At 48.1% G+C, this 26393-nt stretch overlaps 2 protein-coding genes across 3 annotated transcripts; one reads left to right on the top strand and one right to left on the bottom strand.

Annotated features, from left to right (window-relative positions):
* The first annotated feature begins 14681 nt into the window (after positions 1 to 14681).
* EGR2 (early growth response 2) lies at positions 14682 to 19101 on the top strand. Of its 2 annotated transcripts, XM_012762741.3 has the most exons (3): positions 14683 to 15042; positions 15143 to 15251; positions 16621 to 19101. In XM_012762741.3, the coding sequence occupies exons 2-3, from the start codon at positions 15233 to 15235 to the stop codon at positions 17871 to 17873; spliced, it is 1272 nt and encodes a 423-aa protein (XP_012618195.1). In that variant the 5' UTR covers positions 14683 to 15042; positions 15143 to 15232; the 3' UTR covers positions 17874 to 19101. The 2 variants fall into 2 exon arrangements, with proteins under 2 accessions (XP_075866142.1, XP_012618195.1); XM_076010027.1 differs by having other exon boundaries at positions 14682 to 15251.
* A 2672-nt stretch (positions 19102 to 21773) lies between these two features.
* Positions 21774 to 26172, bottom strand: ADO (2-aminoethanethiol dioxygenase). The gene has a single exon (XM_012762742.3). The coding sequence runs from the start codon at positions 25841 to 25843 to the stop codon at positions 25031 to 25033; it is 813 nt and encodes a 270-aa protein (XP_012618196.1). The 5' UTR covers positions 25844 to 26172; the 3' UTR covers positions 21774 to 25030.
* Between the last annotated feature and the right edge of the window lie 221 nt (positions 26173 to 26393).

Genomic DNA, 26393 nt, shown 5'->3' with positions numbered 1-26393 from the left:
TTTTTTTTTTTTATTCATTGAAGTTTAAATAATCAATTTTCATTCTGAAAATTTACTCCAAATGGAAAGTTTGAGAGTCAGGGCCAGACACAGGTGTTCTTCCTTTCCTAACAACTCCCTGTCATCAGACTTCTGTTGCTATGCCTCCCTTGGGCTTTTACTGGAGTCAGAGTCTGCACGAAAGGCAGAGGTAGGGTAGGGTGCTAAGTCCTCGTGTCTCCCCAGTTCCTAATTTCTCGGGTCCCTCAGCCTCATGCAAAGGGCTGCCCTGCCGTGAAATGGGCTTCTTCCCAGCTCCCCAAACGCAGCAGCTGCAGCTCAAGTATGTTCTCAGTTCCTGTTGCACCCAGGAGCCCTGTAGCGGTGCAGGCTGCAGCAGCAAACTGAAACGAGCAGGTGGATTCTTCCTCCACTGCTCACTTCTAGCAGGGGCTGGATCCCTCGGGGGGCGGTCTGCACCGTGTGTGCACATGGCAGCTGGCCATTGGATGGCAAGAGCAACTGTACAGGGCCCAGTGACCAGGGTTTGGGGGAGTGGAGTGCCCCACAATTAGGTGCCTGCCACATCACAGAGGTCCTCTCCACTGCCAGCCTCGTGAACTTTCCCAGGCTGAACTTTTACTTCGTATCCATCTATTAGGTAAAACCAAGCCAGCAGAGATCAGGGCCCACTTCTTCCCCTTACAGAGCCATATAACCACTTCTTGGTGAAGTGTCTGTGGAGTGTTCTCAGAGCATTCTGATGGAAAAGGAAAGTTTAGCTGCTGCTAAATGCAGCCTCCTTCATTTTTGAGTAGACTCTACATATGCATGCTTTCTCCTCTCTTGATTGAGTTCAGTAGTTTTTGCCCAGAAAACTAAAGATGATAAAATACATATAGGATTTATGTTTATGGGTCTACAAATACAGTAGCCAAACTTTTTGTCAGTCTTCAGGTAAGTCCCCACAATCCACTGACTAACCAATTGGCTTCTAAAGCATGTATTTGGAAATATGTCTCCTTTGTCTTTTACCATGTATCAATCAAATTAATTGGTCGATTGATCAATGCTATTGATCATCCTTCACAGCCATCTATCTATATTAGGTATAGCGTAGAGGGGTGTTCTGAGCTATGAAGGACACAATGGATGGCCTTCATGTGCTTTGCCTTATTTGATCTCAGCTACCACACCTGTAGCTCCTTCCTCCCTCCTTGGCACATATAGCAACATTTTGAACATGTCCGATCACACCTAATATGTCCTCCATGCATCTACTATTTGTGCACTTGCCTCACCTCTTTCCTGGACTATTGGTTCCTAGAGACAGGAGCTCTAATTCATCTATCCTTCCCTGTAACCACAGGCACAGGGCTTAGCACCCATTAGGTCTCAAAAATACTTACTGATTATTTTGCCAGCATTGGACCCTCAATTTTAATATGTAACATTTGTATAACTGTCAGTTCCAATCAACACCTGACATTTTGGATACTTTTAAACCATGACAATTAAAAATTGACTTCTTTCTTTGCATGTCTATTTTCTCTTTACATCATTTATTGATGTGTATGTGTGTGTGTTTTAAATAACCAGGCCCCAATTAAACCAACTTATTTTTGATTTTCTAAAAATTATATAAACTGTAGTCTATTTTATAGTCCAAATTAAAATACATAATTGAAATTAAAGTAAGCCTATGGGAGTGCCATTAGCGTATTCAAAGCCAAATGCTGATAATAATGGTATTTACTTACTGAAATTTAGCAGTATTCATTCAAAAACAACATGTAGCTCTAACTGTGTTAGATCAAAGAATACAAGTTACTTTAACATTCTGTTCTCTAATTAGATAGAAAAATAATTTGTTTTTCTCCTATTAACTATCTCCTTTCCATTATTTTCTATGTCACTTTAAGCAGAAAACCCTTTTGAAGGAATTAATGGAATCTTAGGGACTTACTTGAAGATTTAAAAAGAATAAATGGCGCTTTTGTTAAGATAGAAGAGTATATTCACCGTTCTGTGGCAAAAGTATCTTGCTATTACTCTGTAAACCTATATCTTGCTCTTGCTCTGTAATCCTATATTTCTTTTCTCAATAACCCTTGTTTCATACTAAAAAACAAAAAAAATAAATAAAAATCATAACTAGCTTTCACTTATAAAAGGAAAAAGAGGTCCCAGTAGTTACAGACTCAGTTAAGTCTTCCTTATAAGTACAACTCATGTATATATCAAAATATTGATTTGCTCCATCCATTTGCAAATGCCTTGGCATGAGCAAGGCAACATGATTCAATCAAAAATATTTAAGGGAGAATAATTCCTATCAGGATCATTCAACCTCTTCTTAGGAAAAAACACAGCCTGACTCCTTCCTTCTTCTTCTTCTTCTTTTTTTTTTTTTTTTTGAGATAGAGTCTCACTCTGTTGCCCGGGCTAGAGTGCCATGGCATCAGCCTAGCTCACAGCAACTTCAAACTCCTGGGCTCAAGCAATTCTCCTGCCTCAGCCTCCCGAGTAGCTGGGACTACAGGCATGTGCCCCCATGCCTGGCTAATTTTTTCTATATATTTTTAGTTGGCCAATTAATTTTTTTCTATTTTTAGTAGAGATGGGGTCTTGCTCTTGCTCAGGCTGGTTTTGAACTCCTGACCTTCAGTGATCCACCCACCTCAGCCTCCCAGAGTGCTAGGATTACAGGTGTGAGCCACCATGCCCGGCCAAAATTTTTTGTAGAGACAGGGTCTTGCTATGTTGTCCAGGCTGGTCTCGAACTCCTGGCCTCAAGCAATCCTCCAGCCTCAGTCTCCCAAGTCTCTGGGATTACAGGCGTGAGCCACCGTGCCTGGGTTGACTCCTTCTTTGTAGAAGGAAGGAGACCTCTTCTATGGGCCTAATATGCTTTGCCTTTATTAGGATTTCTGATGTTGGCTTACTTAGAAAGTCACAGTCCAGTTTGGGGTGATAGTTGAGTCTGAAGCCCTTGGGCTCTCCAGAAACAGATAATAATAGACCACCAAAGCTGTACGGGGCCTTAGATGCCACAGAAGCTAATACCTCTATTTTACAGAGGAGGCAGCTGGGCCTAGGGAGGGAAAGGGACCATAACAAGGTAGCTGGCTGACCATTGCTCAGTCATCCCATCTCTTCAACAAGCGCTCAGCCCATAGTCCTCTATGCTAGCACTGCTCTTGGTGGGGATACAGGGCTGGCCAAGACAGGTATGGTTCTTACCTTCATGGAGCTTATACTCATCAAGCACATACTTTTTGTAAGAAAATAAAGCAGAGCAGTGGACAGGGTGACCAGGCAACAGGGGGAAGGGCTGGGAAGGGAAGGCTTGTGCTGAGATCTGAGTAAGCACTAGATACGGGATAATCAAAGGGTGGGGGCAGGCTATTCCAGCCGAAAGGAATAGCTGGCATACAGGATGGGAAGGAGCTTGGAATGTTTAAGTCATGGCCAACCACAGGGAGCAGCTGGGAGAGTGGAAAGAGATGTGACTGGAGGGATAGGACAAGGCCAGGTCATGTAGATAATACTCATAGGTCATGGTAAAGAATAAAGGTTTTCTGTTTGTTTGCTGTCATGGGAAGCCATCTTATCATCAAAATTAGCTTCTTAAAGGGCATTTTCTCAGTTGTTGTTATTGCTCTAAAATAGATTATTGGGACTAGGATTCTAATAGTGGATCAGGTTGAAGATGGCCCAGCGTAGTTACCGGCCAGTTCCTGTAGCTGGAAGCCGACTCCTGTCATCATGTTAAGGCCTCTCTTGCAGCACACTGGGCAAGACTGAAAGGAGGGGTTCAATGTTACCCATTAGACAAAAAAAAAAAATTGTGATGAGGTCAAGTTTTAGCCACAAACACAAATGATTTCACCTAAAAACAATACTGGGCTCATCTTTGAGCACACTGTGCTGTAGGTTAGCTAAGTTTGAAAATAAAAACAAAACCATCAAGGCCTGCTGTTGATGAAGCTGATGCATTTGTCTCCTCCCCCTGGTCAGGCTGGTCACCCCAGTCAGGACCCAACCACACTTAAGCCACCCCACACAGATGAGAATCTCTTCTGATTGCACCACAAGCCGATAACCCAGAGGGTAGCAATCAGTGAGTCAGTGCCAACCTCACAGAAATGGGACAAATGGGGACTTCAGGGGATGGAGCCGGGGCCGGTGGGGCCCCAAATTGCCTTCAGTAACCTACAAGGCCAGGATCTGGCTGGTCCATGGTTGCTACTGTTTTATTTTATGCTATCGGTCTTCACCATTGGAGATAATATGATCCAGAGGTAGGGATCCGGGTCAGCACACACCTGGGGAAGAAAACACATGACCTAAATGTTAACTGGCCGCCAGCCATCACGATGCCTCAGGGATTGCACAAGCATTCCCGTAGCTGGGCCTTCCCAACCAGCAGCTGGGGCTCTCATTAGACAGATAGAGCTCTCAAGTCCAGCACCTGGAGACCTGGCTGGAAATGCTGCCTCTGCCTCCTTGCTAGCTGTGTGACCTTAGGTAAGTCACTTGGCCCCTCTGGGGCTCACTTGGCTTCTCTGGGCAGTGGGAAAAGTGAATGTGGCCTTGCCAACAATACAAGATTATATTATGAAGTAACGTGAGTAAAAGGAATTTAGCAAGCGTAGAGTGACACCTAAAATGTCTTATTGGGCTTTACAACTACTGGGAAGAGTGGAGAATTAGGAAATTTATCAAAGAGTTTATGTGGATGGTGAAAGAATCAAAAAACCAAAAATTCTGGGAACAGGCTACAGAAGCTGAGATTTGGGGCCAACAGAAAGGGTTGACGGCTCTATTCCAGCCTGCGATTGGTTCTTACTCAGAACACTGTGACTAACTTCTTTCAAGTCTCCTAAGGAGAAAACAAAATAAAGTGCATAATGAAAAGGGGGTTTATTCTATCTCTGAAGAATGTCTTGTGAGAGTATTAGACACTGGAATGAGTTCTTAAAACAAGTTTGGTATTCTTTCTCTGATGGCCTTAGGAGAGATTCATACCTGAGTGTGGGTGGTTTCAATGTGATTCTAGCTGAAGACAGAGAAAGACACTTCAAACTGAGTTCCCTTTTTTGGTTCCTGAAACTAAATCCACAAGAATTTTCAGGATGTAACCTCTATGAAGACAGGGAGTTTTGTTCACTGATGCAGTCTTAAGCACCTAGCATGGTACCTGGCATATAGTAGGCACTTAATAAATGTTTGCTGAATGGATTAAAGAACATCCTGAGCTTGCCTGGGCATCTGGAGGTGAGACAAGCCCATTCCTATGTCTTCACTTACTCTCCGGTTCACCTACCCGCTTCTCCATGGTCCCTGCCCCAGCACATGGTGGGCTGAGTCTGTAAGTTACAACAGTGACTTTCAGACCCCAGGGAGTTTGGACAAGAGGTCTCTGTCCTGTTTGTCAGGGATTTGCACGAGGGGGAGGAAGTCAAGTCTACTCAGGTTCAACTACAGCCACCCAGATTTTACCTGATATGTACATATTGGGCTTCCAGATGCCATTCCCATTTGTTTGGTAACAGTCCACTTTGCCATTAATACGAGAACGCCTTGGGATGAAAAGCCTAACACATAGGGAAAACGAGGGAATAAGTCCCCCGTTAAAGCACCTTCCATCCTTAGGATTTCTGAGGAACAGATGAAGGGACTAAAATGGTCATTTTGAGTATGTCTTTGGTGCCTCTTGTTTCATGAAATTCAAACAGAGATAAGGGAGGCTCTAAATTATTCTAGTTGTCCTCTTTTTGACGTTTCCACAGGCTGTTGCCTGAATAATCATATTCTAATTCTACAAGGCGAGTGGTTGCCAGGTCTCTGGGGGACTCTGATTGTGTGCTTACAAGGCCATTGATTGAAATCATTCAGTTACTCAGCGGTGAGCACGCTGGCACCACAAGAGTCTCTTAGGCACAACGGCCCTTGAACAGAAACTACTGGCATCTAGGTAATTATGAGGATTCAGGACGAAGTGTGGCCATGTGTCTGGGCCTGTTACTAGCATCAGGAGATGCAGACCCACCAGGGACCAGTTCCAATCGCCACAAGACTCTAGGAGTCCCACCTCCCCCCTTGCCCATTTCCACATGAAAAGGAGCCCAGATCTAGACCACTCTCCCATGTGAGGAGGGGAAAAGAGACCACTCCGAAGGGCCTTGTGATTGGTCAGCAAGCAAACAAGTTCCAAGTTCAGCTCAATGGTTGATTCCTTGTCCCTGTCCTGGAATCATAAAAGTTGCCTCCTACCCTCCCCCAATCTGCATTCACCCCTGTCACTGAAGCAACCCAAACAGTCGCCCCGGGAGACAACAATGGCATTTGCAGCCCGTGTCCTGATTTTCCTAACGTGTTCTTAATCCTCCGCCTCTGATTCCTCACAAGGCTGTGGCCAAAGACAGTCAGGGCAGGCATGTCCAGCCTCATTTTAGAGGTGAAGAAACAGAGGCTCAGAGAAGTTAAGCGGCTCGTCTAGTTACACGGGCTGCGGGAGGTGCTGGGAGCAGGTGTCCTGGAGACAGACGGCTTGAGTTCATGTCTTGGCACTTCCACTTAATTAGTTCTGCAATTTGGGCTTTCATGACTCAGTTTCCTCATCGGTAAAGAATAATGACATCTGTTTTATAGGGTAGATGGTAGTTTAAAAGAGATAAGGCATCCTAGTTAGCAGAGTGCTTAGCACCCTTGCATGCTCAGCAAATACTAAGCACCATTGCTACTAAGAGCTGATTATTACCGCGAGGCAACCGTGGGCCATGCTTCCTAATTGATTTAGTGCTTTTTCCACGACACGACACAGTGGTGCCCCAGCACCAGGTTCTTGCATTCTCTCTGCACCCAGGCCTCCTCCCCTGTCCCCACCACCCTTCTGCCTAAAAATAGTGAAGGCTTAAACTGTATCTCTAAACACTGTGGCCTCTTTGGCTGCTATTTAAAATCCTGGCAGGCACAGGGGGATGTGATGTTTCTACATATCTCTGGCATATGGTTAAGAAGTATTATCAGATATGGGGAAAGGAAAGCCTGTGTCTCAAAGCTGCCACCAAAGCCCTGCGTGATGCGACTGTAGTAAGCACAGGTGGCTCCTCCCAGCATCAGCCACCAAATGCAAAGTAATGCCACCAGCCAGTGGCAGGGACAGAACTGGAAAGGAGGTCTTGCGACTCCTTGCCCTGAGTACTTGTCAGTCCCCAGGCTGGGTGCGTTGCCGGCACCTATGACCGGTAGGAGGTCAGGGGGCAGAGTCGGGAAGGAGCAGAGCTGGCCTGACCTCTCCTCAGTGGTCCTCGCACCTGGCTGCCATGATGTCAGCAGCGCCATTATGCTGACAGCAGAGGGTGGCCCCTCAAAGCTTAAAGATTGATCTATTTGTTATTTAAAAAATTTTATCCTTTTTGTCTTTTTAGTTTTCCTTTTTCTATTTTTAATTTTTTTCTTTTTCCTTTTCTTTTTATCCCACTGCACATTTGAAGAACTTAATGATTTAAACCTCTGCAAAAGGAAATATCTGGAGACAAACTGTTCAGAGGATGCTTTCCAAGGTAACTGCCCTTGCTCTGAAATACGACACCTCTCAGAGAAACTGGTAGACAAAGCATGCAGTGGTCTGAGCAGATAACTCCTTAATTAGGAGTTATCTGGCAAGATAGAGTATGAAAATTTCAGATGGGCTAGGTCTCCTTCCCTTTCCCTGCTGGGAAAGCACGTTGGATTCCTATCCAGAACTCTGCTGGACTGGAATATAAACAGGAAGCACAATTCCAGGGTCTCTGCCTTCGGAGGACTTACAATTGAATGGAAAAAGCAATGGCACAGAGCATGTGTGAGGAGATCACACAAGACAGTTCTACATGAGCTGTAGTTCTCCTACATTAGCTCCTACAGCTAAGAATGTGCCTTACTGTCTCTAGGTTTGCAGATAACCCAATAGTTAGTGCAGATTTTGCCCTGACCCATTCTGCCTAAATTTTAAATTTCTAATCCACATTCCTCCTTGGAAGAACAACAGCACTATTATTGTTATGCATTTTGATCTTGGGGGGGGGGAGTGTTATGTTAATTAGATTATTATTAATGTGGAACTTGGCTTTCCAGGTTTAGATAACATTTTTCATAAAGGTATAACTTGTTTTAAATTACAAGCCAATAACCTCTGCCTTCTGGGTTCCCTTTTCTCCTCCTCAGTAATGGTATTATCAATATTCTCCGAAGCTGAAACTCAGAATTTGGGGGAAGAATATCATGAATACTTCATATACCAATATTTGAAGTATAGCTAGCTACTGTTTTGATTTTATCTGCTGTGGGTTGTTCTGCATCATATTATGTACTTGAAACATGGGCTTTGGTGATTGAGAGAACAGAGTTCATGTTCTGGTTCTAAAACTCACTAACTGTATGAACTTGGGCAAGCTGTGTACCTCCTCTGAGGCTTAGTCCCCTTAACTGTAAAATGGGGGTGGGAAGCCCTGTTTTTTAATGTAGCTGTGAGGAGTAAAGCAATGAACCCAGAAAAACATAGGATAGTGTCTGGTGCAGAGTGGGCAGTCAATAATTGTAATAATTTAATAGCTAACAATTACTGAATACTTAACTATGTACCAACAGTGTGCTATGGGTTTTACATATATTATTAGATTTACCCTCAAAACAACCCAGTGATCATTTTGTCTACTTTATGGAGAAGAAACAGGCACAGAGAAGTTACAGAACTTACTTAACAACACAAAGCCGGGTAGGAGCAGAGTTATGGTTTGAACTCAGGACCATAGGATTTGAATCCAGGCCACATGGGCTACCAAGAGCCCATAATCTTAACCACAGCCGTAGCAAACAGCGACCATTCTTATCAAGATTATTCAGTTGAAATATAAAATGTTTGATTTCTATTCTTCTTTTCTGGTTTAAATGCTGTGAAACAACTGCTCTGATAACTGGACACACTGACTTGCCTGGTCCTTCTGTCAACATAAAAGCAAAGCTTCCATAAGAAGTCTTACGTTATTTGGAAAAAGACAAGTTACTTCCTATAACCTAGTAACATAGGCAGGCTAGTAATATGTGCGTAAAATCCCTGGGTTCCCTAGGTATAGCAAACTTCATTTTTTATACAACTAGAAACAGTAAATTAAATGTATAAGCTGAAAGATTAAAAAAATATAAAAAGGTGGGATTTGGAATGGAGATTATGCTTTGAGCCCTTACGATCAGACTGACAAACTATCACTTATTAACCTGGATGCCAGATTGATACGTACCTTATCTTAAATGATCATGATAAATGATGGATTGATTTACCCTTTATCTTTTGCCAGCAATGATAATCTGTAGATTTGATATGATGCGTTTCCCCTAGAAAGGCTGCACTTACATGCTCTATTCATTTTAAATGGGACAAAATTCATTGTCTGTCATTTCCTTATTGAGAAATAGGCAACTAAGGAATCTTACTTCATTAAGACTGTCACTGAGACACAATGCTGATGTCAATAAGCATTTCTGTATATGTTCTCCTTGCCAAAACTTTGTTGGCATGTTCTCATTTGTTTGCAGAAGTTGAGTGGCAAAAAAAATCTCAAACGTAACACTTATAATGCTACTGTCATTAGCCAGAAAAAGAAATGGCAGAGAAAAGGGAGAATTGTAGAGATTAAAATCTCTCTGGGAGAATCTCCCCAGGAGGATGCCTGTATTGATACCCTCAGCCCCAGCACACTAGGCATGGAAGAGGACCTTGAAAGTTTCCACCCACACTAGACTTTCTCTATTCCACAAATGAACTTTGCTTCCTCCCACCTTGGGGCCTTTCAACACCTGCTCTTTCTCCCTGGATTGCTCCTTCCACAAATCTTCCCCTAATCCTGGCACATCCTTCAGATCACTGCTTAGGGAAGTCTTCCTCAACTCCTAGACTTGCTTGGGTCCTTTGTCCTTTTTTTCCATTGGCAGGCAAGAATTCTACCACTGAACCACCAATGCAAGTCTTTCTGTTTTGGATCAAACATTATCATTGTTTGTAATCGTATATTTGTGTGATGCACCATGCTAGTAGCTCCATAGGGTGGGAATAAGACCTGGTTTTAGGCACCATTGTATCCCTAGGGTTTGGTGTAGTGCTGGATGCCTAGTAGGTGCTCAAGAATTATCTAATGGGAACCCGAGCACCTACTGCTTGGCCAGTGCTGCTGCTTCTACAAAATAAGGTCATAGGGCTTTTATCTCCTGTCCAGATTATTTAACCAATGACACATGACTTTGATGGCACACTGGACTGGTACAAAGCAATGCTTTGCTTAGGCTTCACAACAATTTTGGTTGGCATAACCTGGGCTTGGTTTATAGCCCCTGAGATTACCAGATTAGTAGTGAGAAGCTGAACGTGGGGAACCATTCATCAGTTTTTTTCACCACACAGGGGCACCTTTAAGAAGGCTTGGCTGGATGGCAGAGTTGGCAGCTGGCCTGATTTTCACTGACAGGCACATGTTCTGTGCCACTGGAGTTCAGGATCCACACCCTCATGCATGTCCACAGCTAAGGGAAACTCTGATACTCTTTTGTCTCCCACTCCAGTGACAGTATTAGTATGGAAGTGAATAAAAAAGACATTACAATAGGGAGAGCCTGCAATGAAGTGCAAAAATGTCTCTTAATAAATCAAAATGCAGATGTTAACAAATTATTTGTGATATCCCTCATGGCTGATTGTGATCCTGTCGCCACACTGTCAATGAGAACTGCAAGTCTGAGAAAAAAAACTGAAAACCACCCAGAGAGGGGACTCTGAGGGCCACCTAGGACCCTCGGGCTGCCTCCCAGGTTTGAATCCCCACACCCTGCCCTGGGAGGCCAGGAGCAAGCCTACTAAAGGGCTTCTCTGTTTCCTTAATATTTCACTTCCTGGATCTGGAATCTGGACAAAACAAACTGGAATCTGGCATCAATTCGCTACTCTTTTAGTAACCCTGATACATCTTGGAGTGCCCCATTTACCTGGGCATTTTGACAACTCTATTTCAAAGAAAGGTGTTTATTTGTTGAGTTTTTAATCAAAACAAAAAAGTTCAAATGCTTAACAGTAGGGACCATCCATGGTAGATCTTTGCATTCAACGTCCACATCGCCCCTCCCCCCTCAGCACAGTACCTTGTTCAGTAAACACCTCTAGAATTTCTATGTGTCCCTACTTTTCTTCTGTCCTCTCTTCTTGCCTCCAGGAAGGATACTGTGGGGTTGGCTTCTCTTATGTCTGTGCTTAGGTGACTGGCCGTGTGCCAACCTGATCATTCCACCCATAATGCAGGTGTGGAGAACCCAAGAACTCAAATTCTCCCTTTCTGCTGGGGAGGGGTCATGTCCACGACAGCCCCTTCACCCTTCACCCTTGCCCTTAGAAAGCCCTGACCTCATCTTTCCTCTCCTCAGAAATGCCAAAGAAAGGCGATGAAATTGACGAAGGCGACCTGATTCTTCCCTAGTGGGCGGTCAGGTTCCCAATCTTCAAGAACGGTTCACTTTCCGGAACTGGGTTTTCCTGAGGGCATGATGTAGCGACCAGTGGGCACTGAACTTGGATTCAGAGGACCCGGTTGCAAGTTTGGACACAACCACTTACCAGCTGCGTAACTGCAGGCAAGTCACTTTAGCTTTCGGAACTTACTACCTATTCACAGGGTGGCTGGCTTGAAATGAGTGCGCCTTGATTTTGTTCCATTATCTTGCACTGGCCGTATTTAAGGGTTTGTACTTAAAGAGACACTCTTTTTAAAAAACAAAAGGTTACAGTAAGTATCTACTGACCGGTTTCCAGCGGAGGTTCAGGAAAGGCCTCCCAGGGCTGGCCGCAGGCACCCACCGGGGCCTCCCTGCAGCAGCAGACCGCCCCCGCCCCCACCCATTCCCCGCGCACCGCGGACTGGACGGAGCGCGCCTCTCGCAGGAGGTGTGAGTCCTTGGAGAGCTCGGAAGAATTTCAGAGGGTCAGTCACTCCCATGTACTCCAACGTGCTTTCAAGACTCCTTGGTGGGGCCCCCTCCGCCATCTGACCCTGTTGGCCTCCCCCTCCGGGAACGGTGGCAGCCGCAAACCGCGCGTTCCCCCTCCACCCGGCCGCCCCCCGCCGGCGTCTCGCCCTCCGTGCCCTGCTCGCCGGTCGCTCGGGCGTCCAGGAGCTCCCCCTCGGGGCGGCGCGCGGCGACCGCCGGCGGGGTTGGCAGCAGCGCCAGCCGCAGGACTGCCGCGGCAACTCGCCCGCCCGCCGCCCACGTGCGCCGAGAGGAGCGAAGCTCGAGCAGTCGCCGGTGGGTGCTTCACCTCGGGCCGGCGGGGGCCGTAACCCGAGCCCCGCCGCCGCCGGGATCCACATTTGCATAATTCGGCTTTCCCCCCTTCTTTCGGATCCAGGGCTGGAGATGCGAGTCGGGCTCCCCTCCGAGGCGTCGTCTTGCCCATGGTCAGCGCGGGGGCCGCGGGACCCGCCGGAGCGCAGGCGGAGCGGGCTGGCACACGTGGTAAGAGCGCGGCTTTCTTCTATTTCTTTTTTTTAAAGAAACGAGACTTTTGCACGTTTTTGCTGGGCGTGAGGTACCTACACGGGTGCTCACCTTGCTGCTATTTTTTTTCCTTTGCCCTTTTATTTTTATCCCCAGTTGGAAAAGAGCGCGCAGTGCGAGCGAAAAACTTTCCCAAATTTGCTCTGGGCGCTTGCAGGCAGAGAGATGGCGGGCTGCCAGAGCCCAGCTTTTCCGGCGGGCAGGGGGACGAGCAGCGCTCGGGCGGAGGAGCACAGGCCGCTCCGGGCCGCCCCGGAGCCCCTGACGGCGCTCGCTACCGGGCGGGAGGGAGCTGGCGCGCCCGCTGCGGCCGCGGCAGGTGAGCGGCTGGAGAGCCGCCTGCAGCTCCGCGCTCCCTCCACGGCGTGGCGCTGTGGCTCCCGCCCGCCGCAGCCCCCGGGAGGCTGGGGCGCTCCGGGCCAGGGGTGGGAACGGGGTGCGCCAGGCCGGCGAGGCTGCCCCTGCGCTCTATTCCCGGCCTCCCCGGCTCTGGAGCGGGAAGGGGCTGGGGCAGTTCGCAGCCTGCTCTAACGACCACGGGCTAGGCAGACGGCGCGCGCCGGGCTGGGGACCGGGGACCAGCCCCCAGCGGGGCCCCCGGCCAGGCCCGGAGCGGGCTGGGGCGCGGCGGGAGGCGGGAGCGTGCGCCCGGCGAGCCAGAACCTGCCGCCCACTGCACCTTTGGAAAAGTTTTTAGAAAATGCTTTGGGAGCCAAACAGAAAGGTTTCCACTGGGGTTTGTTTTTTACTCGCAAAGGGAAACGCCTGTGGGGTGATGGCGGCTTGAAACTGGCGTTAGAGATGCTGCTCGCTGTCACTTGCGACGCGCTGGGCTGGCCGAGGTGTCCCTTGGCAAGGGGGAGGGAGCGCATTCCTCCCAGTGTGTGTGTCGCGGCCGGCCCGGGCAGGGCGCACGCCCGCAGCGTAGGCTGTCGGGGACGGGGCATTGTGGCGGCCCGGACGAGCAGTGAGGCTGCGGACGGCGCCTCTCCAGAGCGTCCGTCCCCGCGGGCCGGGCACCCCGCGGGCCGGGCACCCCGCGGGCCGGGCACCCCGCGGGCCGGGCACCCCGCGGGCCGGGCACCCCGCGGGCCGGGCGGGCGCGCGCGGGCGCACGCTGTCAACAGGGAGGTGTGTAGCGTAAGGTGCGCGAGTGGGTGTGTGAAGAGGGCAGCGGGGGCGGGAGTGTGTAGCGGAAGTGGAGCGAGTGTGTGTGCGTGTGCGTGTGGCGGGGCAGGGTGAGTGTCCAAGCCTCCATCTGGACGCCCCCACGCAGCCGCCCGCCCAGACGCGCCGGGAAGGGCGCCCGCTCCGCGCGGCAGCTGAAGGGGGGCGGGGAGCGCGCGGGCAGAGGAAGGAGGGTGTCTCCGACTGAGGATTTCTCTCGAAGCTCCCCCCTGTGATTCTGCTTCTCCCAGGGTCGGGCCTACCCGCCCCCCCAAGCCCCAAGGTGCCCAAAATACTCAAACAAACAAACAACCCAAACCTGTTCCGTTTTCGCTCCTGTATAAATAGAACAGACTTTCCAAAAAAGCAATACCACATTCACTCTTATCACCAGCCACTTCTTTCCACCAAGTAATTCAGAAAAAAGCAGTCAGCTTCCGTGAATGCATGTAGCTCTTTTTTTTTTTTTTTTTCTTCGCTGCCTTCTTTTGCTTGCGGTTTTGAGCTGCCAAGAAAGTGAGTAGGGGTTTGACTGTAGTGTCTCGGCTCGGCTCGGTTTCTTTCCGAAGTTTAATTTTCCGGAATGGCTCCCAAACAAGGGCCGGGGAGGCGGAGCCGCCGGCACCGGATCTTCGCCTTTTTTGGAAAGTCCCGGAGAACCGGAATTCCTCCCCGCCCCGGGAGGCCAAGCCGCAGCCCCGACCCGCTCGCTCTCCCGCGGCGGCCCCGGCGGGCTCCGCGCAGCCCCGCTGCCCGCCCAGGCCCGTGCCCGGGACGCGGGCTGCGAGTCGCGCCGCGCGCCTCGGACCCCCGCGGGTCCCCGCCGGCTGCCAGCCCCGAGTCGCGAGCCCGGCGGAGCCCGCGCGGCCGAGCCCGTATGCAAATCAGCCATGTGACGGCAAAAGCCGCCTGGCCCAGCCCTGTTCCTCAGTCCATATATGGGCAGCGACGTCACGGGCATTGAAGACCTGCCCATAAATACTTAGAGCAACACTTTCCGTCTAACTGAGCGAGCAGCAATTGATTAATAGCTCGGCGAGGGGACACACTGACTGTTATAATAACACTACACCAGCAACTCCTGGCTTCTCAGCAACCGGAACACAGGAGAGAGTCAGTGGCAAATAGACATTTTTCTTCTTTCTTTAAGAAAAAATCCAGCAACTTGTTTGCTAGTTTTATTTCTGTTGGAATTTTTTCTTTTTGTTATTTTATTTTTTTTTTGGTGGCTGTTTTTAAGTGTGGAGGGCACAAGGAGATACCAGTCCAGGCTCAGTCCAACTCCTCTCCAAAACGGCTTCTCTGACACTCCAGGTAGCGAGGGAGTTGGGTCTCCAGGTTGTGCGAGGAGCAAATGATGACCGCCAAGGCCGTAGACAAAATCCCAGTAACTCTCAGTGGTTTTGTGCACCAGCTGTCTGACAACATCTATCCGGTGGAGGACCTCGCCGCCACGTCGGTGACCATCTTTCCCAATGCCGAACTGGGAGGCCCCTTCGACCAGATGAACGGAGTGGCCGGAGGTAAGCCGCGTGTCTCCTTCGCAGGCCGGGACCTGCGCGGCCGGGAGGTGGTGGGTGGGGTGCAGTGGGTGTGTGGGAATCGGTGGAGAGGATTGGGGCTCCAGGTGGACAGTGCTGACTGCACTGGCTTTGAAGACTGGAAATGGGTGCAGGGAGAGCCCGCGAGAGCAGGGACCAGGGAGCTGGAGCTGGGCGCGCGGGCAGATGCGCCAGGTCGCCAGCGAACCGCCGTGCGTGCGCCCTGGCGCGCCCAGCCCCGGGCGAGCGCAGGGATGGAGGTGGAAGAGGCGCCCCTTCGGGCTCCCAGGTTTGCGCAGGCCCTTGCGGCGGCGCGTCGACCTCCCCTCTCCCGGGATAGGGGCAAAGTGACAGTAAAGTTCGGGATTCCCGGGGAGAGCTACGCGTCTGGAGAGCCGAGCGGCGGAGAAGCGCCAGAGGAGAGCGCCCGTAGCACCCTCCCTGGCAGAGCCGACTCCAGGCAAATCTCGGAGCGCTCTCCTCCCGCGGCCTGGAGGCGCGCCCCCACCTGCGCGCCGCCCGCGAAGTTGAGGGGGTTAGCGAGGCGGGGGCTCAGGCCGGCGGAGGCAGGGAGTAGGTGGCAGAGGAGGGCGGGCAACGGCGGGAAGCAGCCCCCGGACTGCGGAGGGAGGCCCGCGGGGGCACCGGCGCCGCCGGTTTCCTTGGCGATGCTGTGGAAAGTCGTCTCCCGCGGCCCCCGCGCCTTCCTCGAAGCCCGGCCACTGGCCTTGAGCTGAGGGGGGACGCGCTGTGTCGGGCAAGGCTGAGAAGGTGGGAGGGAAGGGAAACCTACAGACTCCTTTCTTTCCCGGTTCTCTCCTGCAGCCATCAGCTGAACGCAGCGGGAGGGGAGGGACAGAAGGATGGGGAGCAGCCGGGAAATCACCAACCCCTGTCTTGGGCTCCCCTCTCGGTTTGGCACCTTCGTGGCATTAGCTTGGATCGGTTGATTCTTGGGTGGTATCTGTTCTGGTGCTCCAGTCTTCGGATCTACCAGGCAAAAAAGAGGGAGAGAAGTTCCAGGCAGAAGGGGAATTTTTTAAATATTGTTGCTATTATTGGGTGTTTTTATTGGGGACTAGAGCCACAGATGGCTTGGGGTGGGGGGTTGGGAAAAGATTCATTCTGCTTTCCTGGAGGTAGTTCTTGAGTTCCAGACTGTCACTGGTTGCCACAATGGAATCTTGGGCTAGCCTGTTTTTACTGTCGCTAGGTCCCAATTTCTGCACCCTTTGGACTTTGCCCCAGCTCTACAGTGTTGGGATCCTGGGTCTTGGGAGTGGACCCATGTGAGAGGGGGTGAGAAGGGATTCTCATTGCTCCACCTCCAATCTGCCTTTTCCCTTCCCAGATGGCATGATCAACATTGACATGACTGGAGAGAAGAGGTCCTTGGATCTCCCATATCCCGGTGGCTTTGCTCCCGTCTCCGCGCCCAGGAACCAGACCTTCACGTACATGGGCAAGTTCTCCATTGACCCCCAGTACCCTGGTGCCAGCTGCTATCCAGAAGGCATCATCAATATTGTGAGTGCAGGCATCTTGCAAGGGGTCACCTCCCCAGCTTCGACCACAGCCTCGTCCAGCGTCACCTCTGCCTCCCCCAACCCATTGGCCACAGGACCCCTAGGTGTGTGCACCATGTCCCAGACCCAGCCTGACCTGGACCACCTCTACTCTCCGCCACCGCCTCCTCCTCCTTATTCTGGCTGTGCAGGAGACCTCTACCAGGACCCCTCTGCGTTCCTGTCGGCAACCACCACTTCCACCTCTTCTTCTCTGGCCTACCCACCTCCTCCTTCCTATCCATCCCCGAAGCCAGCCACGGACCCAGGTCTCTTCCCCATGATCCCAGACTATCCTGGATTTTTTCCATCTCAGTGCCAGAGAGACCTACATGGTACAGCTGGCCCTGACCGCAAGCCCTTTCCCTGTCCCCTGGACACCCTGAGGGTCCCCCCTCCACTCACTCCACTCTCCACCATTCGTAACTTTACCTTGGGGGGGCCCAGTGCCGGGGTCACAGGACCAGGGGCCGGTGGAGGCAGCGAGGGACCCCGGCTGCCTGGCAGCAGCTCAGCAGCGGCCGCTGCCGCCGCCTATAACCCACACCACCTGCCCCTGCGGCCCATTCTGAGGCCTCGCAAGTACCCCAACAGACCCAGCAAGACGCCAGTGCACGAGAGGCCCTACCCGTGCCCAGCAGAAGGCTGTGACCGGCGGTTCTCCCGCTCCGACGAGCTGACACGGCACATCCGAATCCATACAGGGCACAAGCCCTTCCAGTGTCGTATTTGCATGCGCAACTTCAGCCGCAGTGACCACCTCACCACCCACATCCGCACCCACACCGGCGAGAAGCCCTTTGCCTGTGACTACTGTGGCCGCAAGTTTGCCCGGAGCGACGAGAGGAAGCGCCACACTAAGATCCACCTGAGACAGAAGGAGCGGAAAAGCAGTGGCCCCTCGGCTTCGGTGCCGGCCCCCTCCACGGCCTCCTGCACCGGGGGCACGCAGGCTGGGGGCAGCCTGTGCGGCGGCAGCAGCAGCACCATTGGCGGAGGGCCGCTGGCCCCTTGCTCCTCTCGGACCCGGACACCTTGAGATGAGACTCGGGCTGACACACCAGCTCCTTGAGGTCCCGAAGGCCCTCCGTCCACTTGAGCTGCACGACAAACACTACCACCCTTCCCCGCCCCTCCCTCCCTTTGTTGGGCAGAGGGCTTTGGTGGAGCCCAGCACTGCCCCACTGTCCACTTGGAAGCAAGTCCTTCCTAAAACTTGCCCCATTTTAGTCTCTCTTAGGTGAGTTGACCATCACCCCAAGGCAATGGGGAGGTCAGAAGGGGGTTGGAGGGGTTCTGGCCAACAGGGCTGAGGTCCCACCCTGCTTTAAAGGGTTGTTTGACTAGGTTTTTGCTAGCCCTTCCCCTTACTTCAACCCATTACAGGTTTTTGTGATCGTGGATGCCATAGTTGATCTAAGACTTTTTCGGCAGTAGGTTGGGAGATGCTGATTCCTCCAAGCGGGGACAGCAAAAAGACATGCAAAACTGATATGCACTTTATGGCTTGGGACTGATTTGGGGGAATACTGTACAATAAGTGAAGCATGGCCTTTATGCCACATTCTGTGGCTCTAGAACAATGAATCAAAGCTTATCTAGTCGTCTCAACCCTTTAAGCAATATGTATTATAAACTCAGAGAACAGAAGTGCAATGTGATGGGAGAAGCATAGCAATATCTGCTCCTTTATGAGTTGTTTGAGAAACATAGACTATTTTTTTCAGTGTATATCCACTCATATTTTGTGTATTTTTGATGTACACTGTTCTCCAAGTTCAGAACCTTTGGGAAAAAAATGTAAAGCATTTATGATCTCTTGAAATGAGTCAGAGATTAACTTATTTAAGGGGGATGTACATATATATTCTCTGAAAATAGGATGCATGCAATTGTGTTGGAAGTGTCCTTGGTGCCTTGTGTGATGTAGACAATGTGACAGGGTCTGCATGTAAATGGGTTGCCTTACTATGGAAAAAAAATTACTCCCTGGGTTTAGTATGGCTGTATATTTCTGCCTATTAATATTTGGAATTTTTTTTAGAAAGTATATTTTTGTATGCTCTGTTTTGTGACTTAAAAGTGTTACCTTTGTAGTCAAATTTCAGATAAGAATGTACATAATGTTACTGGAGCTGATTTGTTTGGTTATTAGCTCTTAATAGTTGTGGAAAAATAAATGATCTATTCTAACGTAAAACCACTAACTGAAGTTCAGATAATGGATGGTTTATGACTATAGTGTAAATAAATACTTTTCAACAATATTTTTGCTGCAGAAATCGTTTCTGAAATACTTGATGGGAATTAAATACTCAGCCAACGACTTGTGGGACTATTAAAAAACAGCACTAAGTACTAGTGGGTTAAAGTGCTTTGACCAAGCCAAGACCTCCAGGTTATCTTTGCTAGCCCGTGGACACCACTCGTCTCACTCCAAAGCAATCTCCATTCATAATCAAACAGTAGCGTTCTGGGGATTTCCCCCATGCATTAGTGTAAAAGTGGGGAGGCGTTGTTTTGACTCATTGTTCCGTCCTCTGTAACAGCCTATAGCTTCTCTCTGCTCCTGAGTGGGCTCCGGAAAATAAATACTTACAAACAAGTGCCCACTCGGAGACTACACGTTCCCAACTGCTTTCAGAACCCTGACCAGGGCCTGGAACTCAGACTAGATGTGGCTTTGTGGAAAGTGTGGTGGCGTGGTCAAGCTGGAAATGACTTTCAGGTTCCAGGATTAGTCTCATGACCACAGAAAACTTTTTTGAAAAGCGCTATCATCTCTTCAGATCAAAAATGCTCTCAGACGTTGCTGATGACAGCATTAATGGGTTGCCAAAGGAATTACCCCAGGACTCATTTCTCTCCAACCTTCACTTCTTAATTGATTACCCCTATTTGGAAGGATCATTAATCTGCTACAGGTTTGGTGGGTCTAGAAGTGACTATCAAAATACCCAGCTCATTACATAAGATAGGTGTCCCTCAAGAAATCTCTAAAATTTCAACACAGTATTCCTGGTGTGTATGTATGTATATATATATATATATATATATATATATATATATATATATATATATCTCCAAAAAAGGCAATCTAGATTAAATAGGCAAATATGGTCATCCTTGATACTGGATAACGGTTTGCAAAGAATACACTATAGGGCTAATTTTACTGCAGGCCTTCTGTAGTGATTTTAAAATATAAATTCACCCAAAAAAGTTAATTTATCGACCTATCATACAAAACAAACATACCTTTGTGAAGTTATCATCTTTACTCACAAATTTGGACCTAAATACTATTTAAGTTCATCCATTTCTTCTAGATCATTACACAACTGTAACATGTTGGAGCATCTACTGTTTAGGAAAAGTATCTAAAATCCCTTCATCTGTTTGTCTTTCACCATTGTTAAGACTCTCTCAGACTTTGCTCATAATTACAGCCTGTATTTCAGAAAAGCAGAGGGTTGCAGCTACTCCTGGAAATCGCCTTTTGCCCCTACTAGCACTAGATTTTGAGACATAATTTGTGGCAGTAATTAACCCTTTTCTTCCTTATCTTTATCCTTAGTTCAAGGATGAAGACCTCTTTCTGTTAACTAACTAGAGGTTTTAAAACTTAAGTGTCAGATTTTTTTAGTGACTGGCCCTTTCCTATTACATTCTTATTTCCCAGCTTGTCAGCATAGTATCATTCTTGCTTGTCCAATTTTAATAAGACAATTCTACATTTTGATAATTATATATTTTAAACAAATATCTCCCTCCTACAAAGATTTCATTATATTAAAATATAGTATACTCAAGTGTTATAAGCCATGTAATTGTCTTGCCAAATTTTAGAGTATCTGTAACCAAGATAATCTAAACAATTGTTTACAAAGTAAGAGACTAAAAGTCATTTTAAAAATAAGATTGTAGACATTTTGATGATAGCAAAATCAGTTACATAATCACTTTCACCTAGACATGGGCTTAGTGAGGTAGCCACACTCTAACGCACATACTATAACGAATAAACCTCTGCATTTTCTCAGAGCCAGCCTTGTGGCTTTTACTCCTAGATTCCAACATGTAAGTCTAATACTTGTAATCAGATTTTGTTCTCTGCTTAAAACATTCCAGGTACTTTTCACAGGTGTCTCATTTTTTACTTTGCTCAAGAAATGAAGCATAGAAACAGAAGTCTGCTTTTTCTGATCTCTTACATATGCCTGACTGAATGATATTATTGATGTTTCAGTTGTTACTGTTAGCTTTTAGTAAAAAGTAACTTTTGGAGAGTAATTCCTTAAGATTCATAATGCTTTTGAGATGGTTTAATTCATATTAAAGATAGGTTGATTATACCTACAGAAGGTCTTCAAGTGTTCATAAACCAGGCTATTTAATTACAATATCCTAACTGCTAATGAGATTAAGGCAGATTGTTTTATATATATTAAAATGACTGCAGTGACATTTTAATAGTTCAATACAATTTTGTTGTGAGAAAGAGCGGTCAGGATCCACAAGTGCTCAAAATGCTGTCCGTCCAAACTATAACTAAACACATTCTACAGTAAAGGAAAAATACGAGGAAAGCAAATATTTAAGTCCTAAGATTCTTTCCTTCTAGGATGAAAGTATTTTTGCTTTCTCGTACATTACTAGATTTTCTTTTAATATAAAAGCAGCTTTTTTCTGTTATAGTGAAATAGTATGATCAGACATTAAACAGTTTCAGATGTGTTTTCAGTCATACTGTTTCAAAGCTCACTCTCAAGGAAATAAACTACTAATTTTAAGTGTATATTATTACTGGGACTTCAGAAATCTGTAGAACCAGTTTTTAGTACAACATAATCTTACAGTACAGGTCATGAATGTTTAATAGTAATCAACATGTAGATATCGTAACGTTTTCATTCTGTTTTGCAATAATCAAGTAAGATTTATTTTTCAACAATTTTAAACATGCCTTTATTCTCCATAAGTACATTGATTTTAAGCCAAAAACGTAAATAGCCCTGGATTTGAAGATTCAGTATTTGTATGGGGCTTAACCAGTGGTTTCCTTCTTTGATAATAGATGCCTCACTGCAATGAAAGTGATTGGTGGTTGGCTTCTGTGTCTAACCCTAAATTCCAAATTCCACAGTTACAGGAGTAGTAGTACCCTCAGGTTAGAGTTGAATAGCAATGGGCAGAGCCCTGAATTAAAGATACATTGCTTCTTCATTGGGCAGTAAGGCTAAACCACAAGATTCAGAATCATTTGGAATAGACAAGTGGTGACAGTGTCCTCCTAGGATGCCAGGACTGAGGCACCAAGAAGGAAACAATAAAAAGGGGGAATAAAAGGTGTGGATTTGGGGAGAAGTTAAGGGCTATTAGCGTTAAAAGCTCAGAGAACCTCCTCCTGTTGACAAAACGCACATTAAAAGGTTACCATATTCCTTAATAAACAGCAGTTGGTATAAACTCAATCCTTTCAAATCAGGCTTAGAAAAAACCAATTCTCATAAGGTAGTAGGTAGATACATAATATTCTGCATTGATATAACTGGTCACTGAAATAACTAGAAAATTTAAAGCTTCAGAAGTATTGAGACAAATGATTTCTCACCCATGAGAGGCAATTATTGCATTTATTATTCAACAGAAAAATTAAGTGATTAATATCATTGTGCTCATTAGTATTTCCTAAGGGAAGAAAACTTTATCCCACAGTTGTTATTAAAACATAATCTATATTGCAGGATTATATGGAAACACAATAGCAGCACATAAAGTCAGTTGTGACTAACAGTTTATGCATAGAGGTGCACGGTTTTTTCTGCATCACATTTTGTCATTGTAATGAGCATATCCTTTCCTTAGTGGCTCACTAAAACAAGTTACATTTTGTTTTCACCATTAATTTACTCAGAATTTATTAGTGTACCAAAAGCTTCACGGTTCTTATTGAACTAAATTAGAGATACCATATTGCTCTTTTGGCATACAACAATTTCAGTTACTCTTTTGAAAAGCACCTTAGTTTTTTTCTTCCAAATTGCTTGTAATTGAGGACTTAAAACATTTTTTCATAATGAAGTCTTTCATAATAATTCTTCTTTTATTACTGTCCTGTGGCCAGGATGAGTTTTTGTAGGTTTAATGTACTCCACGTTGTATTATTAACAAATACATTGCTACCAACAATCTTTGTAAACTATCAACTTTTTGCTACAATTCAAAAAAGTATGTGATTGATAACCACATTTATTACTGTGCTATGAAAAAAAAATAAACATATTAGAGTTTTCTAAGAAAATCATTTGCATATCTAATTTTCAAAGTGACTGGCAAGAAGAGCTGCTTCAAACTGCCCCCAAGGCATTTTAAACCACACCAGAATGTGAAGCTACAATAAAACAATTTTAGCAACCCTGGAGGAAGTGCTTGGTGCTTTGCCTGTGACAGGTTTTACAACATAATGGCATGTCCTCTTGAATTAGCATCTTTATTGTTAAAAAAAAAAATTCATCAATTAATTTGCTTTTTCATGTTGTTTTAAAAATTGGGAACAATTACTCCTTCACCCTGGGTCTCTGTACACCCAGTGTGTATAAAGAGGCAAAGGCACATGCTGTTTCCCCACAGGATCAACAAATACTTTCCCCCAATAATAGCAAACCTCCCTTTATTACAAATATTAGAACTTTATTGCCATTTGGGCAAGTCAATCAAGAGGGCTTAGACGACAGCTGGACAAATTTTAATGTGTTTATTTCTACAGTTTGTTTTTATTAAAAGTTTTGTGAAAAAAGGAATCCTATAAATAGTAAAAAGGGGGAAACAGTGCTCCACCGCCTGAAGCAAATGGTGTCAATACATCTGTAAACAAGGTAAAGTTGCTCAGCCTATTAAAAGGACAAAATTAAAACTAGTCACAGATAGCACAACTGTTCAAGACTTGGGAGTGAGAAATGTTTAATCCCAAGTTTTGGTGCCCTAAAATGGCTAGTAGTAGTTAATTCTTAATTCTCTAGCCTTGATCATCTGTGCCTTCTACCTCTTCCTACAGAAAACCACATTAGACAACCGAGCAGTTGCTCTCTCGTTTTAGGGAGAGGGTTGACATAACACTGCCAGCAACACAGCTGGAACCACCAACCCTCTGGAACATTAGAGTTCCTGAGAGAATATGAAACAGTCATCAACATAATATTTTCCTCTACTTTTACAGGAAGATATTGAAAGTAAATAGGGGTATGGAATTTAATAGCTGGCTAAGAATGTTTTACATTCAGTTGTTTGGAAGCATAACAGTTTCAGCTCCTTTAAATCTTCCGGCTAGAAAATACAGAATTACACTATAACCTCTTAAAGTACATTAAGAAAAAAAGTCACTTGAGGATAATATACTGTTTGCATTAAAGGTGAATCTGCAACAAGAAATCTGCTCAACTCACAGACGTGGAGATTCATGGGGAAGATAAGCTTTTAGTGACCACGTCGGAGAGATATGCAAGCGCTTAATTTCTTAGTAGATGCTGCCTGAGTAAACTAGATGTGACTACTGGGCAAGGGGAGGAAAGAAAATCAATCTTGTCCTCTACATGCATAGTTATGTTTTGAGGGTGACCCCTGAACTCAGAACGAGTGATTTAATTTTCACAAGGAATTAATTAGACAGGGCAGCTCACTTTCAACAGCTCATCTCTTTAAACCTAGTTTTTAACCAATGACTTGACCACTGGGTCATGCGCAGTCAATAATAAGTTAAAACTACAAGGAGTAAAAGGGTGTACGGGCATGAGTGGAAAACAAATCCTATTTACCGAAGGGGGGGGGTAGATTTAGTTTTTTATTTTGCATGGAATGGGGAACAGAGGAAGAAAATATTTTCATTATGGCTTTAGGATGGAAGCGCTTCAGATGGTCCCCTGCCCCACTCCTCCCAAATCAAAGCCCTGGTGGCAGTGACTGTACCAGGAAACAACCTAGCTTCCCCGCCCACCCCGCCCCCAAAACCGTGCCCGGTGGCTGTGGTCCACTCGCCCGTGCTTCCCAAAGCTGCCGAGGAAGCGGCTACTGCTGATTCCAGTAGATCCAACGCCCAGGATAGGGGCAGAGGCAGAGCCCTTGTGGAGGGTCGCGGGCAGCCAGGCCCTGATAGGCTAGGGCGCGTCTTCGGCCCCCCGCTCCCGAGCGCCGGCGGGTTCAAGGGAAGACCTTGGGACCTGGATAGGGCTCTCCCTCGCACCAGAAATCATCGGCCTGCGGGGTCTCCAGGAGCCACACCTCTCGGGGCAGGTCACAGGTCGAGCCAGAGGCCTCCTTGGCCCTGACGGGCTCCAGCACCCGGTAATAGTGGCAGTCCCGGCCATTGTCTGGGTCGTAGGGCGGGGCCAGGATGTCCAGAAAGGCGGCGGGCCCGTCCACTGCGTCGATCTGGTGCAGGTTGTCCCGGTGCGGCGTGAGGACGCAGGGACCGCTGGCCTCGGTGTACTCCGCCCGCGAGCGCAGCACGCCCAGCCGCACCGCATCCCGCTCCCGGGGCTGCAGCGGCGGCTCGAACTGCTGCTCCGGCGGCGGGGCCCGCGGCCGCTGCCCGCCGCTCGCCTCCAGCTTGTCCATGCAGCTGATGCGCACGGTGCCGTACAGCACCTTGAGCATGCCGTGCATGCCCGGGTGGTCATGCAACGGGATGGACGTGCCGCTCTTGAGCAGGAACACGCCCAGGCTGAAGCCGTCGGTCTCGTAGATGTGCATGTAGGTGACGGGCGGCAGGTTGGGCGGCAGTGGCTGCAGCGTGGCCTTGCGCGGGGCGATGTTCAAGTCCTCGGCGCGGACCTGGGTCAGCAGGCTCTTCAGCTTGCTCAGGTTCTCCGGGAAGCCTGGCGACATCGGCGCCTCGGGGCCAGACGCCGCGCCGCGGTCGGAAGCTCTGCGGCCGCCCCCGCCGCCCCGGAAGGTGAGGCAAGCCTGGCGGGCGATCCGTTGGATCAGGGAGGCCATGTTGTCCCGGGGCATGCTCGGTTGTTCCTCCGCGTGCCGGGCCCGGCCCCCTCCTTTCCTCCGCCCCTTGCGGTCCCCGGCGGCCGCCACGGCTGCCCGCAGCCCGGGTCGAGGCGGGAGGCCCCGCAACCACCGGCCCCTCGGGCGCGCGGCGCCGCCGTCAACCCTAGCAGCCGCGCGCCTGCAACGGCCTGGCGCTCTCGCCGCGCGCACGCGCACGCGCACGCCGCACGGCCCACACCTCGTACTCACGCGCCAGGAGCAGGTAGCGGCCCCGCGGACCGTGCCAGGCTTCGCCTTACGCCCGGCGCCCCATTCATGCGGCCCGTACTTAGGACGGTGGCCGGGCGCGCCAGCAGCCCAGCGGAGCATGCTGGGACTTGTAGTCCTCTTTCCGCCTGAGCGCTGAGAGTGCGCTTTGGCGACTGCAAAACGGAGGGATTATTAGACATGTTGGGCATAAAGCGATCTTCTTCAGGGTTTCAAGACGTTTTCTTGTTTGTAAAAAGAGGAATTGGGGTGCGAGAAGTGTCCACTTAACTACAACTCCCAGCATCCCCAGCAG

This window comes from Microcebus murinus, chromosome 14 (genome assembly GCF_040939455.1).
Source record: "Microcebus murinus isolate Inina chromosome 14, M.murinus_Inina_mat1.0, whole genome shotgun sequence".
Taxonomy (NCBI): domain Eukaryota; kingdom Metazoa; phylum Chordata; class Mammalia; order Primates; family Cheirogaleidae; genus Microcebus; species Microcebus murinus.
This window is presented reverse-complemented; position numbering and strand designations above follow the sequence as displayed.

Bases quoted from the DNA above. Each gene is read 5' to 3' on its own strand.
- EGR2 (XM_076010027.1), top strand. From the start codon at position 15,083: ATGATGACCGCCAAGGCCGTAGACAAAATCCCAGTAACTCTCAGTGGT. The intron at 15,252-16,620 runs GTAAGCCGCGTG...TTCCCTTCCCAG, and splicing joins GATGAACGGAGTGGCCGGAG to ATGGCATGATCAACATTGAC.
- ADO (XM_012762742.3), bottom strand. From the start codon at position 25,843: ATGCCCCGGGACAACATGGCCTCCCTGATCCAACGGATCGCCCGCCAG.